The sequence below is a fragment of the Stylophora pistillata genome, chromosome 10, assembly GCF_964205215.1.
Source record: "Stylophora pistillata chromosome 10, jaStyPist1.2, whole genome shotgun sequence".
Lineage (NCBI taxonomy): Eukaryota > Metazoa > Cnidaria > Anthozoa > Scleractinia > Pocilloporidae > Stylophora > Stylophora pistillata.
The window spans coordinates 7118839-7141696 of NC_142528.1; the positions used below are offsets into that span (position 1 = coordinate 7118839).

General features: G+C 37.4%; 1 protein-coding gene across 2 annotated transcripts in view; it reads left to right on the forward strand.

Moving 5' to 3' along the window:
- LOC111345785 (uncharacterized) overlaps positions 1-22858 on the forward strand; it is a 304322-nt gene that overhangs the window by 249892 nt on the left and 31572 nt on the right. For both annotated transcript variants that reach the window (XM_088735347.1, XM_088735348.1), the window contains one exon: positions 6430-6492. In XM_088735347.1, the coding sequence (XP_088591473.1) occupies positions 6430-6492 (63 nt within the window). The remainder of the gene's footprint in view (positions 1-6429; positions 6493-22858) is intronic.

The window sequence follows — 22858 nt, forward strand, 5'->3', positions numbered from 1 at the left end:
GGCATACTCAGAGAGCACTGGGATACCTTGAGATGAATGCCAGATACTTTTATCGCTTTTTTCTGTCTGGATATTCATGTAGTTGGCGAAATAATACGGCGTTAAGAGAGAGGGCTTCACTATAGAAATCGACTAATTATTCATAAATTTGACACCCGAGGGACACCAACATGGCGGACACTAACTTCAGCAAAGCTTGTGACGTCACCTGAAACCCAACCATTGGTCACGTGGGTAAAACCCAAGGATAGGAAATCAACTATGCGAACGACTCAAAATCCGTGTTTCCGCTGCAAAACCTGGCGCATGCGTATACGTTATTCAGCTCTGTCGGGGCGATACGTAAAACTTACGTGCATGAAATGCCTACGATGGATTCAGACGTGAATGTTCCTTGATTGTGAAATTTAGTGCGGTGAAACTTATTGAAAGCAAGAAATACTAACAATGAGTACAGGGCCGAGCGCGTCCACTGCGGCAAGCAGCGAAGATGAGAAGAAAGAACAGAGGGTTCTTCATGTTATGTTTCTCTGTGACGAGTGGAAATCTTTGAAGGGTGGATTATCAACTTTCAATCGTGAATTTGTTATTAATTTGGCAGAAATAACGACTGGTAGCATGAAAATCTACTGCTACGTTTCGAAAAGCGATGATCGAGACAGAGAAGATGCCAAAAAACATGGTGTGAATTTAATCAACGCTGAGACTCTTCCTGGATCGCGTGATCCTTTAGACTGGTTAAAAGTTCCACCTCCCGAGCTTCAGTATCCACATGTTGTCATCGGTCACGGTAGAAAACTTGGAACTCCAGCGTGCCACATTGTGCGAGCTGCAAAATGTAAATGGATTCAGTTCGTCCACGTCTTCTGTGAGGACCTTGGGAAATACAAGAAAACAACCACGGCTGCAGTAGATACGATCGAAGAGAACGAGGACAAGCACAAGATGGAAATTGAGTTGTTTAAAGCAGCAGATGCAGTCGTCGCCGTCGGCTCCCGTCTACAACAGAAGTACAGCAGAAGTCTCCTTAATGTTAAGGTGGAGATTATCACTCCTGGGATCTTTGGAAAGTTTTCCAATGAATCGAAGTTGGCTGTAGACAGAGCAGTAGTAAAGCATTTTAATGTGTCTATGTTCGGCCGAGCTACCTTTGAGGATCTCTCCCTGAAAGGATACGATATTGTCGCAAATGCCATAGGTCCTCTTGGTAAGAACTTTGAGCTGACATTTGTTGGCTCATCTCCAGGTGAATACCGAAAAGTTGAGCAGTGGTTTCTTGACAACACTGGAATCAGCCGCAACCAACTAACCATCCGTGGATATTGCAGTGATACAGAGGAACTTAAGATGATGTTCTATCAGTCAGACTTGGTTGCTCTACCCTCTCGTACCGAAGGCTTTGGGCTTGTCGCGCTCGAAGCCATTTCTGCTGGTATTCCTATACTTGTTTCTGGTGAATCTGGCATAGCTGAGGCTCTGAGAAAAGTTGAAGGTGGGAGCGCTGTTATTGTTGAATTAGATGAAGATGCAGATGAATGGGGACGAAAGATTACTGAGATGGCTGAAGAAAGTGCAGAAGAAAGGGAAGCTAAAGCCAGACGGCTCAGAGAGAACTACAGAAAGGTGTACTCCTGGAGAGCAGAATGTGAGAGGTTCAAAGGAACGATTGAGAAAGTGGTGAAAAGTGCAAACGGTAGGTTCAGTTCTTTTATTTTTGCTTACAGTTTGGATGTGATATTGCTCTAATATCCTGAGTGGATCGAAATGTAAAAAAAAATTATTGGAAAGACTGAACATTGTTTATGTAAATAGCGCAATTGATCATATGTAAATGGCATTTGCACACTACAAATATTAAACTATTATTATTATTATTATTATTAGTCTCTAGGTATTTGAGTAAATGTTGTGTTATGAATCAACCAGCAATTACAGCTTCACTTTTGTTTACAACCCTTTTTTCCCACTTTCTTCCATCCTCCTTTATATGACAATATTTGCTTCATGTCATGTTGACAACACTTACTGTGATTTATCTATCACTGCAATCTAACAATTTAATGAGACTTAAAATGTAAGTTAGACATTAGGCTAATACTCAAGGTCAGTGCAGTGGTTTCACCACAGTAATGTGGGAAAGCCAAAGAGAGATTTTGCAGGAGCATTGGAATGTTTGTTTGCTTAGCTTTTCATGCTACTTTGCCTGCTTTGTTTCCTTTAGTTTCTTACCTTCCCTCCCACTTTTGGGTTAATGTTGATTGTTGTGACTGATGTTGTGATGGACTGAGGCTAGGTTGCCATGGTTACTTTTTGGCTTTTGAGGAAGCCAGAGGAAGCCAGAGGAAGCCAGAGGAAGCCTTTCTTCTACAGCACCCAGCATCCAATTATGATGATGTGGTGTTATAAGAAATTAAAACATTAGGATGTTTGAAGAGAGGAAAATTACTTACTTGACCTTGGCCAAGTCTGCTGGGAAATAAAAAGAATGTACCTGAGTGTAGTGGCAACTACTGATCATGAGATGGCCTCTTTCATTTTATCACTGCAATAATCCCTATCCAAAATGAGACTACCTATAATTGTAAAAGATAGTAATCAAACAGAAGGACAAGATGTTTAAGAAAGACACTAATGTTGCTGCCCTCTCCCATCTTAAGCCTAGTAAAATACATTGATCGCAAGTAATCTTCAATAAAATTAGTCTTGTACAGAAGGCTTGGAAATAAAATGCTCAGATTTGTATACATTGAAAAAGTTGCACATGTTGGTGTGCAAAATATGTTGAGTTTTATTTTGGGTGGGAATAATTACAATGTGCGTTAAGTTTCCTGAGAGAAAATCCTACTATTCCAAGGATTGGATTAAAAATAAACAATGTTTTTACCAGAGTATCTCTAGGGAGATAGACCTTAATACATGTAGGAACCAGATTCAACTGTTATCGTTCACTGGTTATAAGTTGTTTCATAGCTTTTCCCCTCGAAACATTAGTTTTTGCAGTTTAATGGTTTGATAGGTAAGAGGTCAAAAACTCCAGTTAAATTAGGATTAAACTTGACTGTAACAGTTATAATTCAACAGGTGGTGAATTGAATATTAAGGTTGATGTGAAAGACTTTGAACCTGAAGAACAAAATCCCGGTATGCCGACTGGTATATTGTGGACAACAGAGTCTGTCAGAGGCCAAGAGGTTCAGCAGCCAAGGACATCTACTACATCAGCTACATTCGGAAGTGTGTGTTATACTCAGACAGAATATCTTGCGGCTCTCAAAGAGCAAATCTTTCTATCAATTGTTCAAAATTATCTCCAGACTACACCACCACAGTCCACTGAGGAGCACAATATGTTTAAGGAATATGCAAAAGAAATGAGGTTCATCATTACAGGTATCTCTGTAGGAAGTTTAGTGATTACGGTGAAGTGTGAATCTCAATTGATCTTGGTGAGGTTGTTGATAGATTATTTATCTGGTCATCTTGGTGAAGTGGTTCAAAACAGTTTTGTAACTGAAAAGATTTTGAAGAAACTGAACCTGGCCATGCTGAGGCTGGAAACAACAATGGACATGGAAGAATACAATGCATGCGAAGTGTATTTTGAGAGAGTTGCACTCAGAGGTTAGTACTGCACAAGACTAGATCTTCTCAAAACATATTTGAAAGAGTATCTCTATTTCACCATGGAGTGGGTAGGTGTTAAAACTGTTACAATATGAAGATATTGTTATATAGTTTTCTATCAAGACAGAACATGTTTATGTGCTGATTGTCTAAGTCCTGCCACAAGTGATTTGTTTGCAAGATGTTATATAGCATCTAAATTTTGCTTTGAGCTGGTTGAACTTTCTTCATTTCTTTGTTTGTCTGCCTGTTTGTGATAAAAAAAAACATTGTTTCCACCAACTTGCTCTTAGTTATTGCTTCAGATAGTGCTTTAATTTCATCCTCTTTTTGGCTGTGTTGTATTTTATATTGCTTAGAAGCAATTTAAAATTGATATGAAAAGAATCAACAAGCAAAATAATGAAATCAGTCAGCCGTAGGTTTGGTTGCTAAACTTAATTATGATTGTGGGTTATCTGCCCCAGAATAATAAGATCTGTGTAACTATTGTAAAATTGAAAATGCCATTTTGAGGGAGTGGCAAACTCATTTAATTTGTGTTCTTTAAATTTTATTCTAGATGTTTTGTCAGCTCATTCATACTTCAAAAGTACTGAAGATGAAGCACAGTTAGAAAGATGGAAACAGAAGACAGAGGTTGTGGAGTCAGAGAAAGTGAAAAGTAAATCAATTTAAAGCTTATTATTCAGAATTTAATAAAACAAAAGTTAGGCTAGCTTTCCACAGAAACTCTTCTTTGTGGACATTAGGGGTGGTTTTGAAAAATGATGATTTATGATGAGTCATTGAAGAACTGAACAGATGTCTTGAAGAACCAAATCTAACAGAGTATAATACCTTTTCATGACCATGACACATGTTGGAGTGCCCATTGCTAACTTTTCTTTTTAGGTGATTTGAAAAAAGCGATTAATGATAATGATAATTTATCTGTGCACTGTAACTCTTTGGTAGTTTACCCATTCTTGAAATGTCCACCACTGGTCATGATAAAGAATGAGAAGTCACCGCAAGAAACTATGAATGGTCAATTCTCACATGTACTCTTCTACAGGGAAATAAATCAACCAAGAATGGTGTTAAATACTTTCAATTCTTGTAAAGTGTTGGCTTTTTTAACAAGATCTGCATTTCCAAGTTTGGTTTTTCTCATTCTACCCTTAATCTGTCTCTACCATGGAACTGTGAAATAGAGTGTCTATTTCAATATTTGTGTAAAACTGGTCTCGGTAATGATCCATAGAGACATTGAAGAACTGACATGAAAAGCATGTGATTCTTTTGTTGATTTTTTGTTGATCTTGGTTTTAAAAGCTTGTTTGTTTAAGTAAAGGCAGCATACCTCTATCTTGATATTCACTTTGGTGTGTGTGTTGCTAACTTTTTATCTGTTAAAAAGTGACTGATTGCTGATCTCTCTCGGTATACCTTTGCTCTTAGGCACTTGGCCTCTCCCAGCTGGATCTTTCACCTCTGATCCTGAGGAAGAATTAGAAAAGCGTCACTTGAAACTTCAAGGAATGGAAGGTGAATGAAGATTAGTGTTAAACAATTAACTTTAGTTTTGTTGCAGGAGCTGTGAAAGGAAATTTTACCAGGTTGTGTGAGTGAGGTTTTGTTCAAGTTATCGTGGAAATTTGTTGTCAATAGTGATGACAATTATGTGACAACTCTTTGAAGAATTATCTCAGGGCAATAATGTGGTATCAATGATATTGTAAACAGTTCAATTTATGAGAAACTTAATGAATCAACATTTGTTGTGGACTCACTCGTCTGCGCCTTGTAAGTCCACAACATTTTGACCATTGTGATGACAAATGTTGTTGTTGCTAAGTGTATAGACCACACTAAAACTCTTTGTTTAAAAGACCGCAAAATTCTTTGGTTTAAGACTCCAAAACTCTTTGTTTAAAAGAACATTCTATTACCTATTGTCTATTCATTATTTAAACATTTTTTATATTTCACTCTTTGACTTGATAATGATGTTGGCCAAACATTGAAACGCCATCAACAAATTTTTAATATGCTTTTACGAAATGTTTTATCACAACTTTTTGTCATGTTTATCGCCCCATACTAGATCAGCATATTCAAAAAGGGGCATAACAAGACCTTTATAGAAAAGTAAACGCGCCCTGAAAGGCAATAAATGCTTTATACGCTTGAGAAGCCCAAGCCTCTGATTGATTTTCCCAGTTAGGTGTTCAATATGATCTGTCCATGTGAAATCCGAAGATATATGTATACCGAGGTATTTAAAGCTGCGAACATTACTTACACTATGATCTAAAATTGAAACAGACAAATCTACTTTGCTTTCGCGTTTCCTATTACTACCGATAAGCATGCATTTAGTTTTGTCCAAATTTAAAGTCAGCTTGTGATCATGAAGCCATTTCGCCACACCTAGTCGATCGTTATTTAACTTATCACTCAACTCCTTTGAAGATGTACCATAGCAATAAATCACAGTATCGTCTGCATAAAGTGACGCGTAGCAGGAGTTAAGTACATTTGGCAAGTTATTCATGTAAATCACAAATAACAAAGGCCCTAAAATACTACCCTGTGGCACCCCATACGTGACTGGAAGTTCCTCAGATAACTCATTTCCACATGAAGTGCGCTGTTGTCTACCAGTTAAGTAAGAACGGAACCAGCAAAGAGCTGTTTCAGAAAGGCCGATCTCGGATAGCTTGTATAACATTATTTGATGGTCTATCTGTAGCTCTAACTCTTTATCTGTAGAAAAGTCAGTGAATGTTTATCTCTCTTTTCATATACCTTTGCTTTTAGGCATCTTGCCTCCCTCTGAAGAAGAACTAGAAGAGCTACTCATGAAACTTCAAAGTATGAAAGGTGAGCAAAAGATACTGTTAAATTAACCTTCATGGTAAAACTGAACTAAGACTGCTTTGAAATACTTTGACTTCTCAAATTTTGTTTGAAAGGAAATTAAACCCAATTTAGTTTCCTCTCTCTGTCCTTTCCTCTATGTACCTTTTCCGTTAGATACTTCACTCTCCACCAAACTGTCCACTGCTGGTCATGGAAAAGAACTGGAAGGAAAACTGAAAACTATGACACCTCAGGAAGAGAAACGTGAGTGAAAAAGGACTCTGAAGCTTAAGCTGGTCATGCATAATCAATTAAATGTAACTGTAATTTTTATCAGACAAGAATGCTCTTCTGAAAGTAAAAAGAATTGAATTTACTAATAAAATGAGATCTTGGGAACAAAGGGGTTAATTTAATTGTTACAACAGTACTGCATAATTATTTCCTATTTTTTTTAAATAGGATTTTAGACTTAAAAGTTTTAGCACAAAATAACCCATATTAAGCTTTTCATCTAAAAATTTTTGCTGTTTTAAACAAAGCATAAGTATCCATATATCTTGATATTCACATTGGTATGTCTTGTGGTGAGTTTTTCCATGGCAGTCACTGAATGCTAATCTCTCTCTGTGTACCTTTGAGCTTAGGCACCTGGCCTGTCTTTGAATTTTCTGCCTCTGATCCTGAGGAAGAATTAGCAAAGCTACGGTTGAAACCTCAAGGAATGGAAGTTGAATGAAAAATGCTGTTTACGTAGCTTTGAGGATAGAACTAAACAAAGAATACCTTGAAATGCTCTCAGTTTTTTATGCAAAAGATTACTTTAAAAAGTAAGAAAACTTAACTTAGTTTTCCCTCACTCTGTGCAGTGGTATGAGGAAATAATTATTTTTTACTAGCAACTAGTTGTCCCTCATTCTGTCCTTTGGTACTAGGAAATGTTAAGATGGTAGTGGCTGGGGATGTTGAAACAGTATAAATAATAACTAATAAGTGTAATTATAGTACATGTATATAATAAATTTTTTTTTTTTCAACCTTGATCATAGATTATGCATTTAAAAACTTACAGTGCTTTATTTAAGATAAATTTCAGTACTGTAGTATTTACAGATGTTCACTTGTTGGTTTGCCATTTTTATCATCTCTCTTAACTGTTAAAAGTTAAGCACCATGAATGCTAACATTGCATTGTACACTTTCACCCTTAGTTACTTCACCCTCAGCTGTATATTTCACTACTGGTCATGAAGAAAAAAAAATATTGAGACACGAAACTATGAAACTTCAGAAAAAGAAAAGTATTTTTATAACTGTAATACTGTAAAATAGTTATAATAAGTATTATTGTTATTAATAATAGTGAAAATAATGATAGTATCATAAAGTTTTTTTAAACTCTGATCATAAATTATGAAACTTCAGAAAAAGAAAGGTATTATTATAACTGTAATAAGTTTCTTTCTGTAAGAAGTTTCTTGAAAAACTGACATTGATGTATTTTTTAGATAAATTTCATACAAATTTTAGATAAATTTTCATACAAAGGTGAGTGGAAACAAACCCTGAAGCTAAGGTTTAATCAGATTTAAAATTGTTAAGCAGGAAATAGAATGCTAAGTTGAAATGCTTTTAACAGTCATGACAGCCTTTACTTTTTGGAGTAGATTAATCCAAACTTGGCTGTGCCTCATTCTCTGCCTTAATTAAAGGGAGTATTGAGTTTTTATGTGGTAACAATACATGTATGTACATGGAATAACTGTTTTCAAGATTGATTACTGGTGTCAGAATGAAGAAGTGACACTATTTGACTTCAACTTGAATATAATTTGTTGTTTGTACAGGTACAGTGTATGCCTGTTGTTATCTTATCTATGTAAATTAATACACTGAATTTTGAATAGCTCTGTATACCTTTGCTGTCAGGTTCTTTACCTTCCTCTCCTCTCTCCACCACTGATCTTGAAGAAAAACTGGAAAAAGTATGTGTGAAACTTATGAGGCTGAGAAAGAAAGGTGAATAGAACAAACCATATCTTGTCCTTTTCAGGAAGAATCTGATCCAACAATGCTACTAAATGTCCATAAAATTTGGTTAGGTTTAAAAATGGACTATTTACAGGGCTAAAATATTTTAAAAGTAGAAACCAAATGTTTTGACACTAGGTCATCACTGGGGTGATGATAACCCAGAGTCAAAAGACGTTTGGTTTTAATGTTAACATATTTTAGCCTTGCAAATGGCGCAACACTTATAAAATAATGTAATGAATTGAATGTTTTCACAAATTCACTATCACTTTTGAGAGAAATTATTCCATATCTGAGACAATAACCTTTTTCTGTCCTTATAAATTTTCATCCAAGAATGCTGTTAAATGCTCTCAGCTATTATTCAATATTGTAACTTAGTTTTGTTAGGTAAGTTTTTCTTAATTCAGTTTTGCCTCTTAGTCCATAGCTTTGGTTAAAAAACTATTCAATTGGCTGTGGCATGTGATGATGATACAATACTTATAGATAGTTAATTTCAACAATGATCATAAGTGATGATGTAGGAAAACTTGCACCATTGTTCCTTCATTTGACCTTAATACATGCTGATATGCTTTAACTTTTAGCAATAGTTATGGCACTGAGTGCTGAATACATCTGTGTATACCTTTTCTCTCAGGTAGTTTAGCTGTTCCTGAATCTTCAACCAGTCATCTTGTGAAAAAATTAGCAGAACTATGCATGGAACTTATAAGGCTCAGAATGGAAGGTGAATGAAAATGTTTATTGATTACCTCTCAGCGAAATAAACAGATGGAAGAATTCTTTTAATAAAATGTCTTCATTGATCCCGTATCAAATTCTCACTTTTCAAGAAAAAGTTTTCCCTCTTATAATAACTTACAATGAATGCTTCTACTCCTTATTCAAATTATAACTTTTCAAGGGAAATTATTCCCTCGTAAAGATAATTCCTCTTGGCCTCTACATTTAGATAATTTTTATATTAAGTGAGACTGTCATCTAATACACTGATTGATTAATACACTGATTAATACTGTATATATTTCTGGTTACCTTTTCCATACATACACGCATTCATACATACACACACACACATACATACATACATACATACATACATACATACATACATACATACATACATACACACATACATACACACATACATACATACATCATACATACATACATACATACATACAGGCATACATACATACATACATACATACAGGCATACATACATACATACATACAGATTATGTACGTACGTACGTATACACACACACACACGCACATACATACATACAAACTTTATTGGAACTCCCTTCAACAGGGCTTTTCAGTCACAATAAACGAACTAAACTTATTTACAATTATAATAATTTGAACTTAAATTATTTCTTATAAAACATGTTTTTAAAAAGAGTCTTCTTAAAACTAACTATTTCTTTCACACTCTTAATGTTCTCAGCTAGCCCATTCCATTCCCTTGGAGCCCGGTAGTAAAACCCCCTTTGTCCCATTGACAGTCTTCATCAGGGAACCACAAAACTATTACATCCCCTTGTATTCCTATTGTGGATGGCTAAATGTTTAACAAACTATTTAACTAAATAATCTGGAGCTAGACCATTTACACATCTAAATGGTAAAACCAAGTTTCTCTCTAACATCTGGTACTCTGCCTCCCCCTGATCTCTGAACTCTGTAACATCAGGTACTCTGCCCCCCCCTGAACTCTTCACTGTTGATCTTGAAGAAGAACTAGTAGAAGTAGGAAAACTAGGAGTCAAACTATTCACACAAAGATACGAAGGTAAGTAAAACAAGCGTAGTGGTTCTGTTGAACAGGGTAAACTAAATATGGAAAGTGAAGCAAGGAAATGTTTGCTCTACAATACAGGCTTGATTATTTTAGTAGAAAACTTTAAGGTGAAACTCAATTCCTAAATTGTTTTACATGTGTTGTTTTCGTCTTTCTTGGACACCTAATGTAATCTATGTGATGAATTTCATGAACTATGAGGAAGGTTAACATACAATGCAACTGGACATTTTACTCTTTGCTTTTAAATTTCCAAACCCTGCATGCAACTTGCAAAACATCTGCGCCCATTACATGGTAAACATCGATTAATGTGTATTTACTCCATGTTTAAGCTAACCCCTCCTCTTATGTAATGCTATCAACCAAGAATGGTATTAAATGCTTTAAACCATTTTGCTCTTTAGTTATTCTCTCAATGGGAATCTTTCAAGGAGACGTAATAGAACTACTGAGGCAACTGCAGGGAAAGAGGACGGAAGGTGATTAGATGATGCACATTTAGAGAGAAAGTTAGTTTTTAAAATAACTGTAGAAATTCTCGCGCGCTCATTGGACAGGAACTATTGTCAGAAGGGAGTTTTACCACAATCAGCAGTAATGTTGCATTCTGATTGGCTAACTTGCCATCATCAATGAGAGCACAGACTATGCTGCTGACGTCATTGTGGCACGCAACGTGTCATGCACTGAAGGAATCGTCTTATTTGACTTTGATATTGTGGTAAACAACAAATCGATCGACAGTGGATATGCGAGGTCTGTACTCTTATCGACAACGATATTCGTCATTGCAGTGGTCAAAATTTGTTGCGGACCCAATCGGCTGCTCCTCGTGAGTCCACAACATCTTTGACCACTGTGATGAAGAATAGCGCTGTCGATAAGAGTAACACACCACGTTGGACCACTGTCCATTTCTTAAATAGACAATGGAATATTATAGTCAATTTGGTAATTGACTACAGTGATTGGGATTTGCACGCGCGTGAAGTGTGGGGTACTGTGGTGACAAATTTCAATTGTTAGTTGTTAAAAGGGTTAACTGAAAGAATCTTTCATTAACTTCATAACAGAGAGAATTTAATCGTTAGCCGTAAAATGGCCAAAATTTTAACCGAAAGCCGTTGAATGGCCAAACTTTTTAACTGTTGGCCGTAACAGCAATCACTCCATTGAGACCCTAATGTATCTCTTTCATTAAAGAACTTTTGAAAATAATATGATATGTAAGAAATGATCGACAACATGAAATGGTACTGGTATCTTTCAATGATAAAATATAAGTTGAATGTTAAGCTTCTCCGTGTTCTGTCACAGATAATGGCTACATTGACGCTTACTTTGTCTCAAAGAGTAGTTCCTTAATTTTTTTCTCAATAATTTCTCAGATCGTAGAATATGACTTAAAGTATTGAAATAGTTTGTGCTTTTTTTTAATGTCCTCCATAATAGCATTAGAGTTCACCATGTATCCGACCATTATATCAGGACTGGGGAAGTTTGATGTCAGTTTACCCGAGGAACTCCAGAGCTATGTCAGCTACTTATTCAATGAGTCAGCCAAACTTGGCTTACGCAAGCGAGGTATTTAACATGGCTAAAATAACTGACAGTTTGTAATGGTTTACAAACATATTTCCAGTTATCTATATTCTGTCGTAAGATTGCAGAGAAATGCTGGGTTTTTGTATTGGTCAAGATTTGCGATCTTGTGTTGGGTTTGTTCTTACTTAGTAGACCTGGTATATTTATACAATCATCAAATGACCTACGTAGTCCAATGCCCGTTCTTAAAGAAAAAAAAAATTATTTATAAACAGATCCCTCTATGAGGGCCGTGTGCGTTTGTGCGAGCAGGGGCATTAAGAGCCACTGACCGTAAATATCGAGGATCGGCCGACAGTTTCAAACTTTCGTAATTCGCTTTATTTTTTAAAAAGAACCCTTTTAATGAAGCTTTTCGAAAATTATATCGAAAAGTTCTATCGCGCTTTGTTTTTCTCCGAAAAATGGAAAAGTTCAAAATACGCCTGAATGGTCGTTGTCCCCCCGTAAAGCTATGAAAAATTATGCAACTTTGGCAACTTCGCACGCTACAACGCGATGCAGTCCCGCAAGAGTTCATGTATTTGGTACATTTCCGGACAAGCTGAAAGATTGGCCTTGACCTCATGCGTGACAGCCGTTCAACGGATCGCATTACATTTTTTGTCAATTTTTTAGCTCGAACTCTTTAAAAGCTGGACGCGCTGCCTATGGCGGGCCAAGAAAGAAACTTAGAGGAATTAAACTTCAAGGATAAAACTTTAAGATACACATTTTTTGGTTTGCAAATATATCATACAAGACCTTTTTAAAGGCCTTTAAATGGGTCGTGAGAGCTGTTTGGCGGTTCGCATTTCAATTTTGACAAAATAGCCCAAACTCTTTTAAACCTGGACGTGCCGCTTATGGCGGGCCAAGATAAAGAATTGGATGAATCAAAATAAAAAATAATGCTTTAAGAGAATGCATATTGTGATTTTTAAGTATATATGGCAGACCTGTTCAGAGGCCACTGAATTTGACCTTTATTTTACCTCCGCGAAAGAGACGCGAAGTACTTTATTTCAACTGGTCACTATTCAGACTTGAACGTAACAACATAGCGAGAAATTAATATTTTCCAAGAGATGAAAGGACCATCTGCTAGCACACAAAATTTAAAAGTAGGATTGCATCGCGTTGTAGCGTACGAAGTTGTCGAAGTTGCATAGTTTTTCATTGGACAACGGCCATTTAGGCGTACTGTGAACTTTTCGATTTTTCGGAGAAAAAAAGCGCGATAGAACTTTTTGATATAGTTTTCGAAAAAGGATCATTAAAAGGGTCCTTTAGAAAAATAAAACGAATTACGAAATTTTGGAACTGTCGGCGGACTCTCGATATTTACGGTCAGTGGCTCTTAAAAGTTGCACAGCCAAGGGTACGGCCCCGAGAGAAAGAAAATAGAAAAGGAAGTGCGGCGGTCACGGAATAAAAATCTGATTAAGATCAATCTAAGATCAAACCGGACGGATATGACCATTCTAATTAGTCCATAAGCATGTATAATGCTGATTTTAAAGCAGATCAATTATGTGGTGCTTTATTCCCAGAAGAAAAACGGATCTGTCAGTTTATCAAAATTAATATTTCTTTTGTTTGTTTGCCATGTGAAACCACATTTTTCTCTTTTGATTTTGAAAATGTTCTGAAACGTTTGTGGTTTCAAAAACTCAGATTCGAAAAAGGACAACAGCAACACCATCTCCAGCAGGCATTCTTTGACTCTAGATTTCTAAATTTTTGAATGAGGGAATAGAATATATAAGAATAAAACTTTATGACAGTGATTTACAACTTCGCGTGGTAAGTTTGTTGAAACTTTTAGACTTGTTGCCGTGCCAAAGAAAAAGAAAATGGGCTTAACTCACTGTTTTTGGTATCGCACGACATTTATCGTTTATATTGTCTACGATCTCTGTGTTTTACCCACTGGTTTCCTTTGACTTTGAATGACTCTGAATGAAATACTGAGACTCGAAATTCTCTCTGTTTCCAATTTGCCAAGATCTCTTTGTGTGGTTTGTCTGTTTTGGATAAAAAAATTCGTAAAGGCGGATTTTTCACAGTAATGTTTTCAAGTAAAATGTTAAGAATTCTTTCCTTGAATCTTTTAGCAATCCATTCCCTTAGTTCCGTGGAGGAATTACGAGAAGCAATGGATAAGGACCAATTTGAAAGATTCCTTAGTATTCACATCAGAGAAGGTGCATGGCAGGTGGCGCTGCTGTTTATGGATGAACTTCCTTCATATAAACTGCCATGGGACTGGTTTGTTGACGCGCCGTACTTGTTGAAGGAGGAGGAGAAGACGATTGGTTCATTGCTATACAGCTCGACATCAGGCATTTTGAAGGCGTGGCCAACAAAGTACGACCCTGATTTGGTGACATTGTGTAAAGCGATCACCGACAGGGACTGGAAAGTAACCGGATTAATCCTTTGTAGGAGTCGGACATCTAAAGGAGTTTTGAAGAACTTGAGTAAAGCTCTTACTCAGGGTGAACTTTACAGCTTGGCCCTGTGTGACAGTCATTTACAAAGTCGAGGATTAAAACACCTGTTTAAAGCGCTGATCAGTGGGGACTGCAAGTTAACCAGCTTAAACGTCTCTAGAAATTGGTTAGGAGACGAAGACATAATATACTTGTTTACTGTTCTGACCAATAGTAACTGCACGTTAACCAGGTTAAACGTCAGGTCTAATAGAGCAGGAGACAGAGCAGTAAAGGACTTAGCTAGAGCTTTAACTAACAAGAACTGTGCATTAACGAGTTTAGACATCAGTTGGAATCAAATAGGAGATGAAGGAATAAAGTACTTGTGCAAAGCCTTAACTGATCCCAACTGCAAACTGAGGAGCCTGGACCTCAGTGGGAATTGGAAGGTAACAGACGTGGGAAAACAGTGTTTGTCTGAAGCGATAACTGGCACTGACTGGGAAGTTAGAAAAGGCCTGGTACTTTCCCGTTTTATTAAGTCAGAGGCATAAAGCTCAAATAGGCTCCTCCTGTTACTTATTGCCTGTAAAGTAACAATTTCATGTTTATAAAGGTTAGAATTATTGGTCAAGGCGTGTTTTTTAAACGACTGTGAATATATGATAATTAATTAGATAAAGAATTAGTTAGATAACTAACAGTTTGTTAGGTTATGTCACGTTATTGACCATCTCCATCCGTTGTTGATCAAACAGTGTGTTCTAAGTGACTCAGTGTGGAAGAGAAAACGATTTTCATCAACAACTGTCGTCTGACAAGCGATTTTTAAAATTTTTACTGATCTTTTGTGCTTGTTAAGTTCATTTCAGAAAGTAGGTTGTAAATAGGCCTTTTTCCGTATAAGGGGCCCTTTAGGATACTAAGAATATTGTATTTTATTTTTATTTTATTGAAAATGCTCTCATTCTTGTTTACCTTTCGCTCATTCCTCTTTAGCTTGTACTCGAACGTGTGCTTTTTTTCAGTTGATGGTTTTATTAAGAGCTTAGTTAAGTAGTACTGTACAAATTACTTCTGTTAGGAAATTATTTTGCGGGCAACGTAGTTTTTTTTTTAGAGTCATCTTTTTTTTCAGTGAAATGGAATAGTTCAGAATATAGGGTGACATAATCACATAATCTAATTGATAAAATCGGAAGTTGTTGTTTGAGAATTAACAGCTCTACAAAAAACATTTTTACACATACATTTGATATTTTAAGTATGGAAACCAACGTTATTTTAGTACATTGTACTTAAAACATTTCTTTAGAATTTGAGTTGTGGAGATGGTATTAATTATGGTGTAATGTTTACAGCTTCTCTTGAATGTGAAGGACCATACTAAACCGGAAAGTGTTTTAACCAACGACTGTGAATTTGTACAAGGACTGTTGTTTATTGTAATAAAGGCTAAAAGTTTCTAAAGAAACTGTGGTGCTGCGACGATGGGGGTAACAATGTAATTTGGTGATATCAACTCAGTTGAAATATGTAAATTGGCCACCGTAACGAATAGAAAAGCTGACGTTTCTAGCTTTAGCCCTTCTCAGAGCGAATAGAGGAATTGTGGGTTGTATGTGGGTATGTATGTAGAAGCGGAGGTACGCCATTGGTGGGAGCACGGCAACGGGAAAAACAGGAATAAATTAGTGGAATGAAAAGCGTTCGTTCATACCTGTGGCATGAAGAGTGTCGATCTGAAAGATTAACGCCCCCTCTGCCATCAAAAGCGTAACTCTAGATAGTTTCCTTTTGACCCTGGTTCAGGGCTCTTCGTTAATTAAAAAAAAAACTATCTTTTCATTTTTCTGTCTCATTGATAATTAATCCATACTTTATAATCTCTATATACCAAGCCCTCCTGGCAAAAGTAAATTGATGTGAATAGTTTATCGGCATTTATGCAAAATCTGGGAGTGAGTGTTTTACGGGAGAAGGGAGACCTGTTTTGAAATGATTATGCAGAAGCTTTCATAATCTGAGATTCTTCTTTTTCACTGCTGTTGCTTTCATCGAGAGTCTTTGAGTGTCCAGCCGCAAAGATGTGTTTAAGTGTTGTAAGGAGGATACTGCCGTGAATGAGAGAACTTGATGAAGAATGTCGGGGAGAGAAAAATAAATTACTAAGGCGAAATATAATATAGATCGTCTGTGATAGTCACCAGAGCAGCCAAAAAACTAAAAACTGTTCCAATTGTTCTCACGCTCCATTCAGTTAGTCTTGTGTAATTCCCTGGTCACACATCCAGAAAATGATCTCTACAGATCACCGAGAACATTATCATTATTAAAAGACGACCTAATATCAACCTTTTTAAGAAGCTATTGAGAACATTGAAAATCTAGCTGCTTCTCCATTTTATACTTGTATTTAAGTGACTCTGAATTTTATTGTACAAACTTAATTTTTAATCTTAATTCTAAATTCTTTAAGCTATTGCTTCACTATTTTATACCTGTATTTAAGTGACTTTGAATTTTACTGTACAAACTTAAATTTTAATGTTAATTGCTAGTTATTTCAATTTCTAATCAATTAGGTCTTGAGAGTATGTATTAGGTTTTTAGATTCTTAATATTAAAGGCACGTACGTATTTTGAACGAGCTCTATGAGCTCCTTGACGCTACGTGGGTAAATAAAGTATTGATTGATTGATTGATTGATTGGCGACCGACTCCTGTTCGACTCAGACCATCTATGGACTAAGGGGTTACTGTTCCATGTTTGCCATATGGCTACGTACCGCCGAACTGTAAACAGGTACGGATAACGCAAGAGTAAATGCGGGACACGTTTTCTCTTCTACTGCAAATGAATGAAAGAGAAAGAGGAGTAACCTGAGCATAATTTTCGGGGTCTGTTTTACCCGGCAATTCTTGACTTCCGTATCAAAACAAACTTCAATCCATTTCGGACATCACTTCAGTAAATTTTTGCTGAATGTGTGTAAGTTATTAAGATGGGGATCGGTCGCTCTTAAAACAGACCTAAAGGGGGAGTATAGAAAATTGGCTTCCAATGAGAGCAGGGGGGTGTTCGTTACAATATAATAGAGCCTTAGGGGGATCAAGTAAATTTTATGTGACTCAACCGAAATCCTCACACCCCCCTTCCCTCGTGATGAATAGTAACCGGTCCCTCAGACTCGTGTAAATTGATAATTGTTCAACCTGTCTGAGACTAAATGCTTCAATAAAGGCAAGAGTCTCACATGTCGGAAAGCCGACATGTATAATTTAACAATAACTGTTGCGGTAATTCTGTCTAAACATTTTAAGCTAAATTGGTTTCCCAGCTATTTATTTACTAGCTTTGACTGTATAATTTAGCAATAACTGTTGTAGTATTCTGTCCAATTAATTTTAGCTAAATTGCTTTGAAATCTGGATATTTTCGACTATAGCGACTTGCAAGGGATTATAAATATTTTTAAGGTTTATGGAGAGACTGTTGCTAACTTTGATTTTATCACTTCAGTCGGATTTTTATTGAAATTTTGTTAATTGTAATTGTAAAGCGCATAGAGTTCAATTTTAATGCGCTATATAAGAACTTATTATTAAATTAAATTAAATTAGCGTCAACCGATCTGTTATACCTCTCAGGACAAGCCGATGGGCGAGGATTGAAGTAGGTCGAGACAGATTAGGGAACTTTAGCATCACGTTTACGGCAAACGGCGAACCTGAGGAGGTCACGTGACCACCGCTTTGCCGTCACGTTTGCAGTTTGCGGTTCCAGTTTCGACGGGAAGAAGGCGCTCCAGCCGTAAGTAACTTATGGGAAGGTTTTTTGGCCGCTTAACAAAACCAACTTACGTTTGACACTTTTAGTAAGAATTTTCTATCATCTATGGATCCAAATGTGGTTTTTCTGTGATAAAAAAAATCAATGTATTTTGTTCTAAATGGAAGAAAGCCGAGTGGCGAAAGAACTTGAAAACAAAATGGCGGCTCGAAGTTCCTAAACATGTGCATGCAAAGAAGCACAGTTATGGAGTTCTGTATGAATGTATGCCTTCTTCCATTTCTAGAAAATGCCTTTTAGATAGCCAAACACTTGCCAAGAGGTGATGCTTGTGACCGAAGTGGCCCAGAGAAGGCCAAAATGTCCCGCTGATTATAAGGTCAGAGATGCACAAATGTATGCAGAGGAGCTGGGCATTGAATTAGATTTACAGCACCCGCTACCATCAGGGTCAACAGATGAAGGTGAAAGTATAGAGGGAAGGAAGATTGGAGCGTGAGTCAATGAAGTTGTGCTTAACAAGCGCTGTGAGAACATTCGAGAGCAGAGATGGCAGGGGAAGTTAGTGACGGTAAGATGGGAAGATGAAGACTGGATAAAGAGTTCTTCTCGTGGTTGTGGGAGTGGAAGATGGCGCCGATGCACTCAATAGCAGGGGTCAACGAGTTATATGAGCAGCTATCACCAACCAAGCTGTACTACTCCAGGAAGACCAAGACTCAAGAGGAACTGGATACCACGTGCAGATTGTGCGGGGAAGCTCAAGAGTCCGTGGCGCATGTGCTTGCGAGCTGTAATGCACTTGCCCAGACAAAGTACCTTTTGAGCCACAATGCAGCAGTTTCGATAATTTTCTTTGAGTTGCTTAAAGTGCCCCTGAGATCAAAATTTTCGTACATCATTTTTTTTCCATTTTCGTGTTCAGTGGGTCTCCTTCACCTACTCTGCCAAATATCAGTTTAGACCGAGCAACAGAAATATCTTTTTTCAGGCCGTTAAATTCACGATTTCGCGTCCGCCATTAATTGATCATGTACCGGAAGTTGATCGCAGGACTCAGAGGAAGTGACGTCAAAGGCTCAACGCGAAAATCTCACATGGCAAAATGTCAAGCAAACATAACAGAGTGATTTACTCTATTCTTACAAAAACTAAACAACAATGACTGGACATCTATGCGTAATCAAAGCTGAAGTAATCGTGCAGACCATGCTGCAGGTATTTCTCTGCATCGGAGCCTTGCAAATAGATCAGAGCGGGAAAAACGGATGCGATTTGTGCGACCTCGCCGAGTAAACTTCAATCCTACAGAAATATTTGTGATCTACCCCGAACACTTCTCGGAGGACTGTTTCGAGAGATCTGTTTACTTTGAAGGACCTAGGCGAAGAATTCTGTCTGGTTCAGTGCGATCTCGACGCCGGAAAGCGAAGTCTACGAACCTCCATGGAGATTTTGTCACTTTTACATATGAGCTGATCAATATCCACCTTCAACGACTCTCTGGCATAAAACCTTACACAAAGGAAAGTTGTTTATTTTCATCTTTACAAAGGAAAGTACTCGGTGAACATTGTAAATAAGAATGATAAAATAGCCCAATTGAGGATTGAGATTTCTAACCTCAAAGAGCTCACTTTTATACAAAAGAGATGAAAAATATAATTGTGACAGTTTGATTCTAAAAAAAGCTGGCTTTAATATCAGCGAAAGCAGAACAAACAGCTTCAGAAACAGAGCGTAAAAACACTTTAAAATGTAGGCTTGCAGCCAAAAAACCGAGAAAATTAAAATTTCTTTAAAGTGCACCTAAACCCAAAAATTTTTTTCCGCTTAACGTAATAAGCTTATTTTTTGGAGTATTTCTGAGCAAAAATTTTTTAATTTGCTTAAATCTTAAATTTTCTGTGCCTAGTCAAAATATGGAAAATCGGCCGCCATCTCGCCCCATGACCGAGTTTAAAGAGGAATGGCTCTAGCGGATAAAGTGACGTCAAATCTAGAACACGAAAGTCTGCTTTTCACACATTTTCACTTGTTTGGGAAGGTTTTGGTCGATATTGTCCGAAATATGCCGACCAGGTGTGTTGTATGAGGAATGTATGAAGCGTGATACCCTCTTGCAAATTTCGCACGTTGCTACATCCTCCTACGACACACTTAGTCGGCATATTTTCGGACAAAATCGACTACAACCTTCCCAAACAAGCGAAAATGTGTGAAATGCAGACTTTCGTGTTCTCGATTTGACGTCACATTACCCGCTAGAGCCATTCCTCTTTAAACTCGGCCGTGGGGCAAGATGGCGGCCGATTTTCCGTATTTTGACTGGGCACAGACAATTGAGGGTTTGAGCAAATAAAAAAATGTTTGCACAGAAATACTCCAAAAAATACGCTTATTTCGTTAAGCGAAAAAAATTTTTTGGGTTTAGGTGCACTTTAAAAACCTGTCAAACTATTAACCATCTGACAGCCAAGTCAGCGTGCTATCAAAGGGTCTCAAATTCATCCCAACGTCCGTGAAGAAAGAATTTAAAATCAGACCAACTTTTGCGAAATTTATTCGCAAGACGAATGCGCCTCCGTTACACCTTTCACGGACAAAACAAAGAACCACTTCTGTTTCATATCAAACTGAACGCCACCGGTTCAGTCTTCTATCGCCGTTCAGAGCTACTTGGACAATTGTCATAACGCTACTTGTAGACTGTACTTTGTAACGCAATGAGGTCACGGCTCTAAAAGAGTTGAAACAAACTCTGCTTTAAACCTCACCGAAGCAACACAACAATAGTCATCATGAATAAGACAGAAAAAACAAAAGAGGCCAAAGTGCAACTAAACAACAGAGTTCACTTCAAACCTCTCAAAGCACCGATAGTAAAAAAACACGTTGGAAAGGGTTGATGAGATCATTGACCAAATGCATCTAGAAAACACATTGATGGCTTAGAAATGGCTTTCACAAACTCCCAATATCCGCCTTCGGATACACAATTAGCCATTGCCGAAAACTATTTTTACTAATCGCCCGATCATTTCTTACAAAAAAGGAAAATTCCTTACGACAAGCAAAAATACAGTTCGAAGCCGAGAAAGCGATGCGACCACAAAAGCCAGATTGGGGAATCCGTGCCGTTCTTTGTTTATCTCTATTCGCAGGGCAAAAATTCATTGTTTGTGGGCGCAAAACTATCCACAGAAGCTTCAGATGGTTTCTGGGACAATTCATCGTCTGAAAAAGTCGACATTTCCCGACTGACAACGAAACAGTGATTCTCTGTGCAGCAGCAAACAAAGAGAGTTGTGACAAAGCAAAGCATAAGTTTGTTGAGCCTTTGACGTCAGGATGACGTTTTAGCGGGCTCGGCTGGAACATGTTTTCAGCAATGGCGGACGATTTTTGGACGACTTTGAAGCGGTAAAAATTGGTCATCGAAGGTTTGTTTTGAGTTTTTAATGGCAAAAAGGGTCTTAACTTGATCCATTTCAACACTGTGTAAACAGTTTAGGTCAAAATAAAATGGTTAATTCTCGTCTAAGGGGCACTTTGAGGACTATCTTCTTATAGAAGCGACCCCTCCTTGGTACACCCAAATACAACCAAAACCAGTGTACAAGAACAACCAAGTTACAGCTTATTGGGATGTTTCTGTATACGCGTACAATACAGAAGTAAGAGCCAACAGAGTAGATGCAAGGTTTGTAGACAAAGGAAGCAAGATCGTCACTTTACTAGAAATGAGCTGCCCTTGGACAGAAAACCGTCACCAGAAAGACCAGGTAAAGACAAAAAAAAGGACACTGCTCTATGCTGGGAGCTTAAACAGCAATACCCTGGATTCGAGATACGTCAAGTCAACTGAATTGTAGTTGTCTTGGGGGGGAGATACTCTAAGAATGTTGGAAGGAGTGTTAGAGAATTGTTAGGTGCAAAGAAAGGGAGAGAAGTTCTTCGTCAGTTGTATAAAGCTGTTCTCAGCGCCAGTCTGAACATTGCTGAATCCTTTAAGGTTCTTGGTTAGCTTAGAACTCTCGCACATACTCGTCAGCGGGCTACTTGAAGACTCATATAGGTTTTTATGATGCTTTGTTTATTTAGATCATTGATTTTATGTAACTTTTTCCTGCTATAGTAGGTTAGCAATTTCATGTAATTTTAGTATGTAAATAAGACTTAGGCTAGCCACGGTCAACGCCTAGCCTGAGTGAGTAGGACCGGCATCCAGATGTGTATATACTGCCATAATGATAATAGTAATAATGATCGTTTATTCAATTTTTTTGCAGCATACGTTGAATTACAAGACGAGTCATTACTTACAAATACTTCTACAAGTGAAGGTGTAGACTGATCGTCCGGGTGAGTGTAGTCCTGAGAAGGACTGTTGTTGGTGGTAGTGACTGACGTTTCGACAACCTGTGCGGAAGTCATCATCAGAGTCAAGTGAATGATTGTTGTCAGTAGAATGTTCTTATTCCAGTTCGTGTGAAATGATCGGTTGGTTTTGCCGTGATGTTATTGGCTGTAAGACTCAAGTGACGTAAGTCGGTCGTGATTGGTCTGTTTCGATCTGTCGGTAAAGTTAGGTCGTTCTTTTTCGGTCGTTTGTGATGTTTATGTCGTGAATGATTCGTTTGTATGGAGCGGGTAGTTGTTGACATCTGTTTAGGGGAAACGACAGGGAACGATTTATAAGATCAATTGTTCCGACTGCC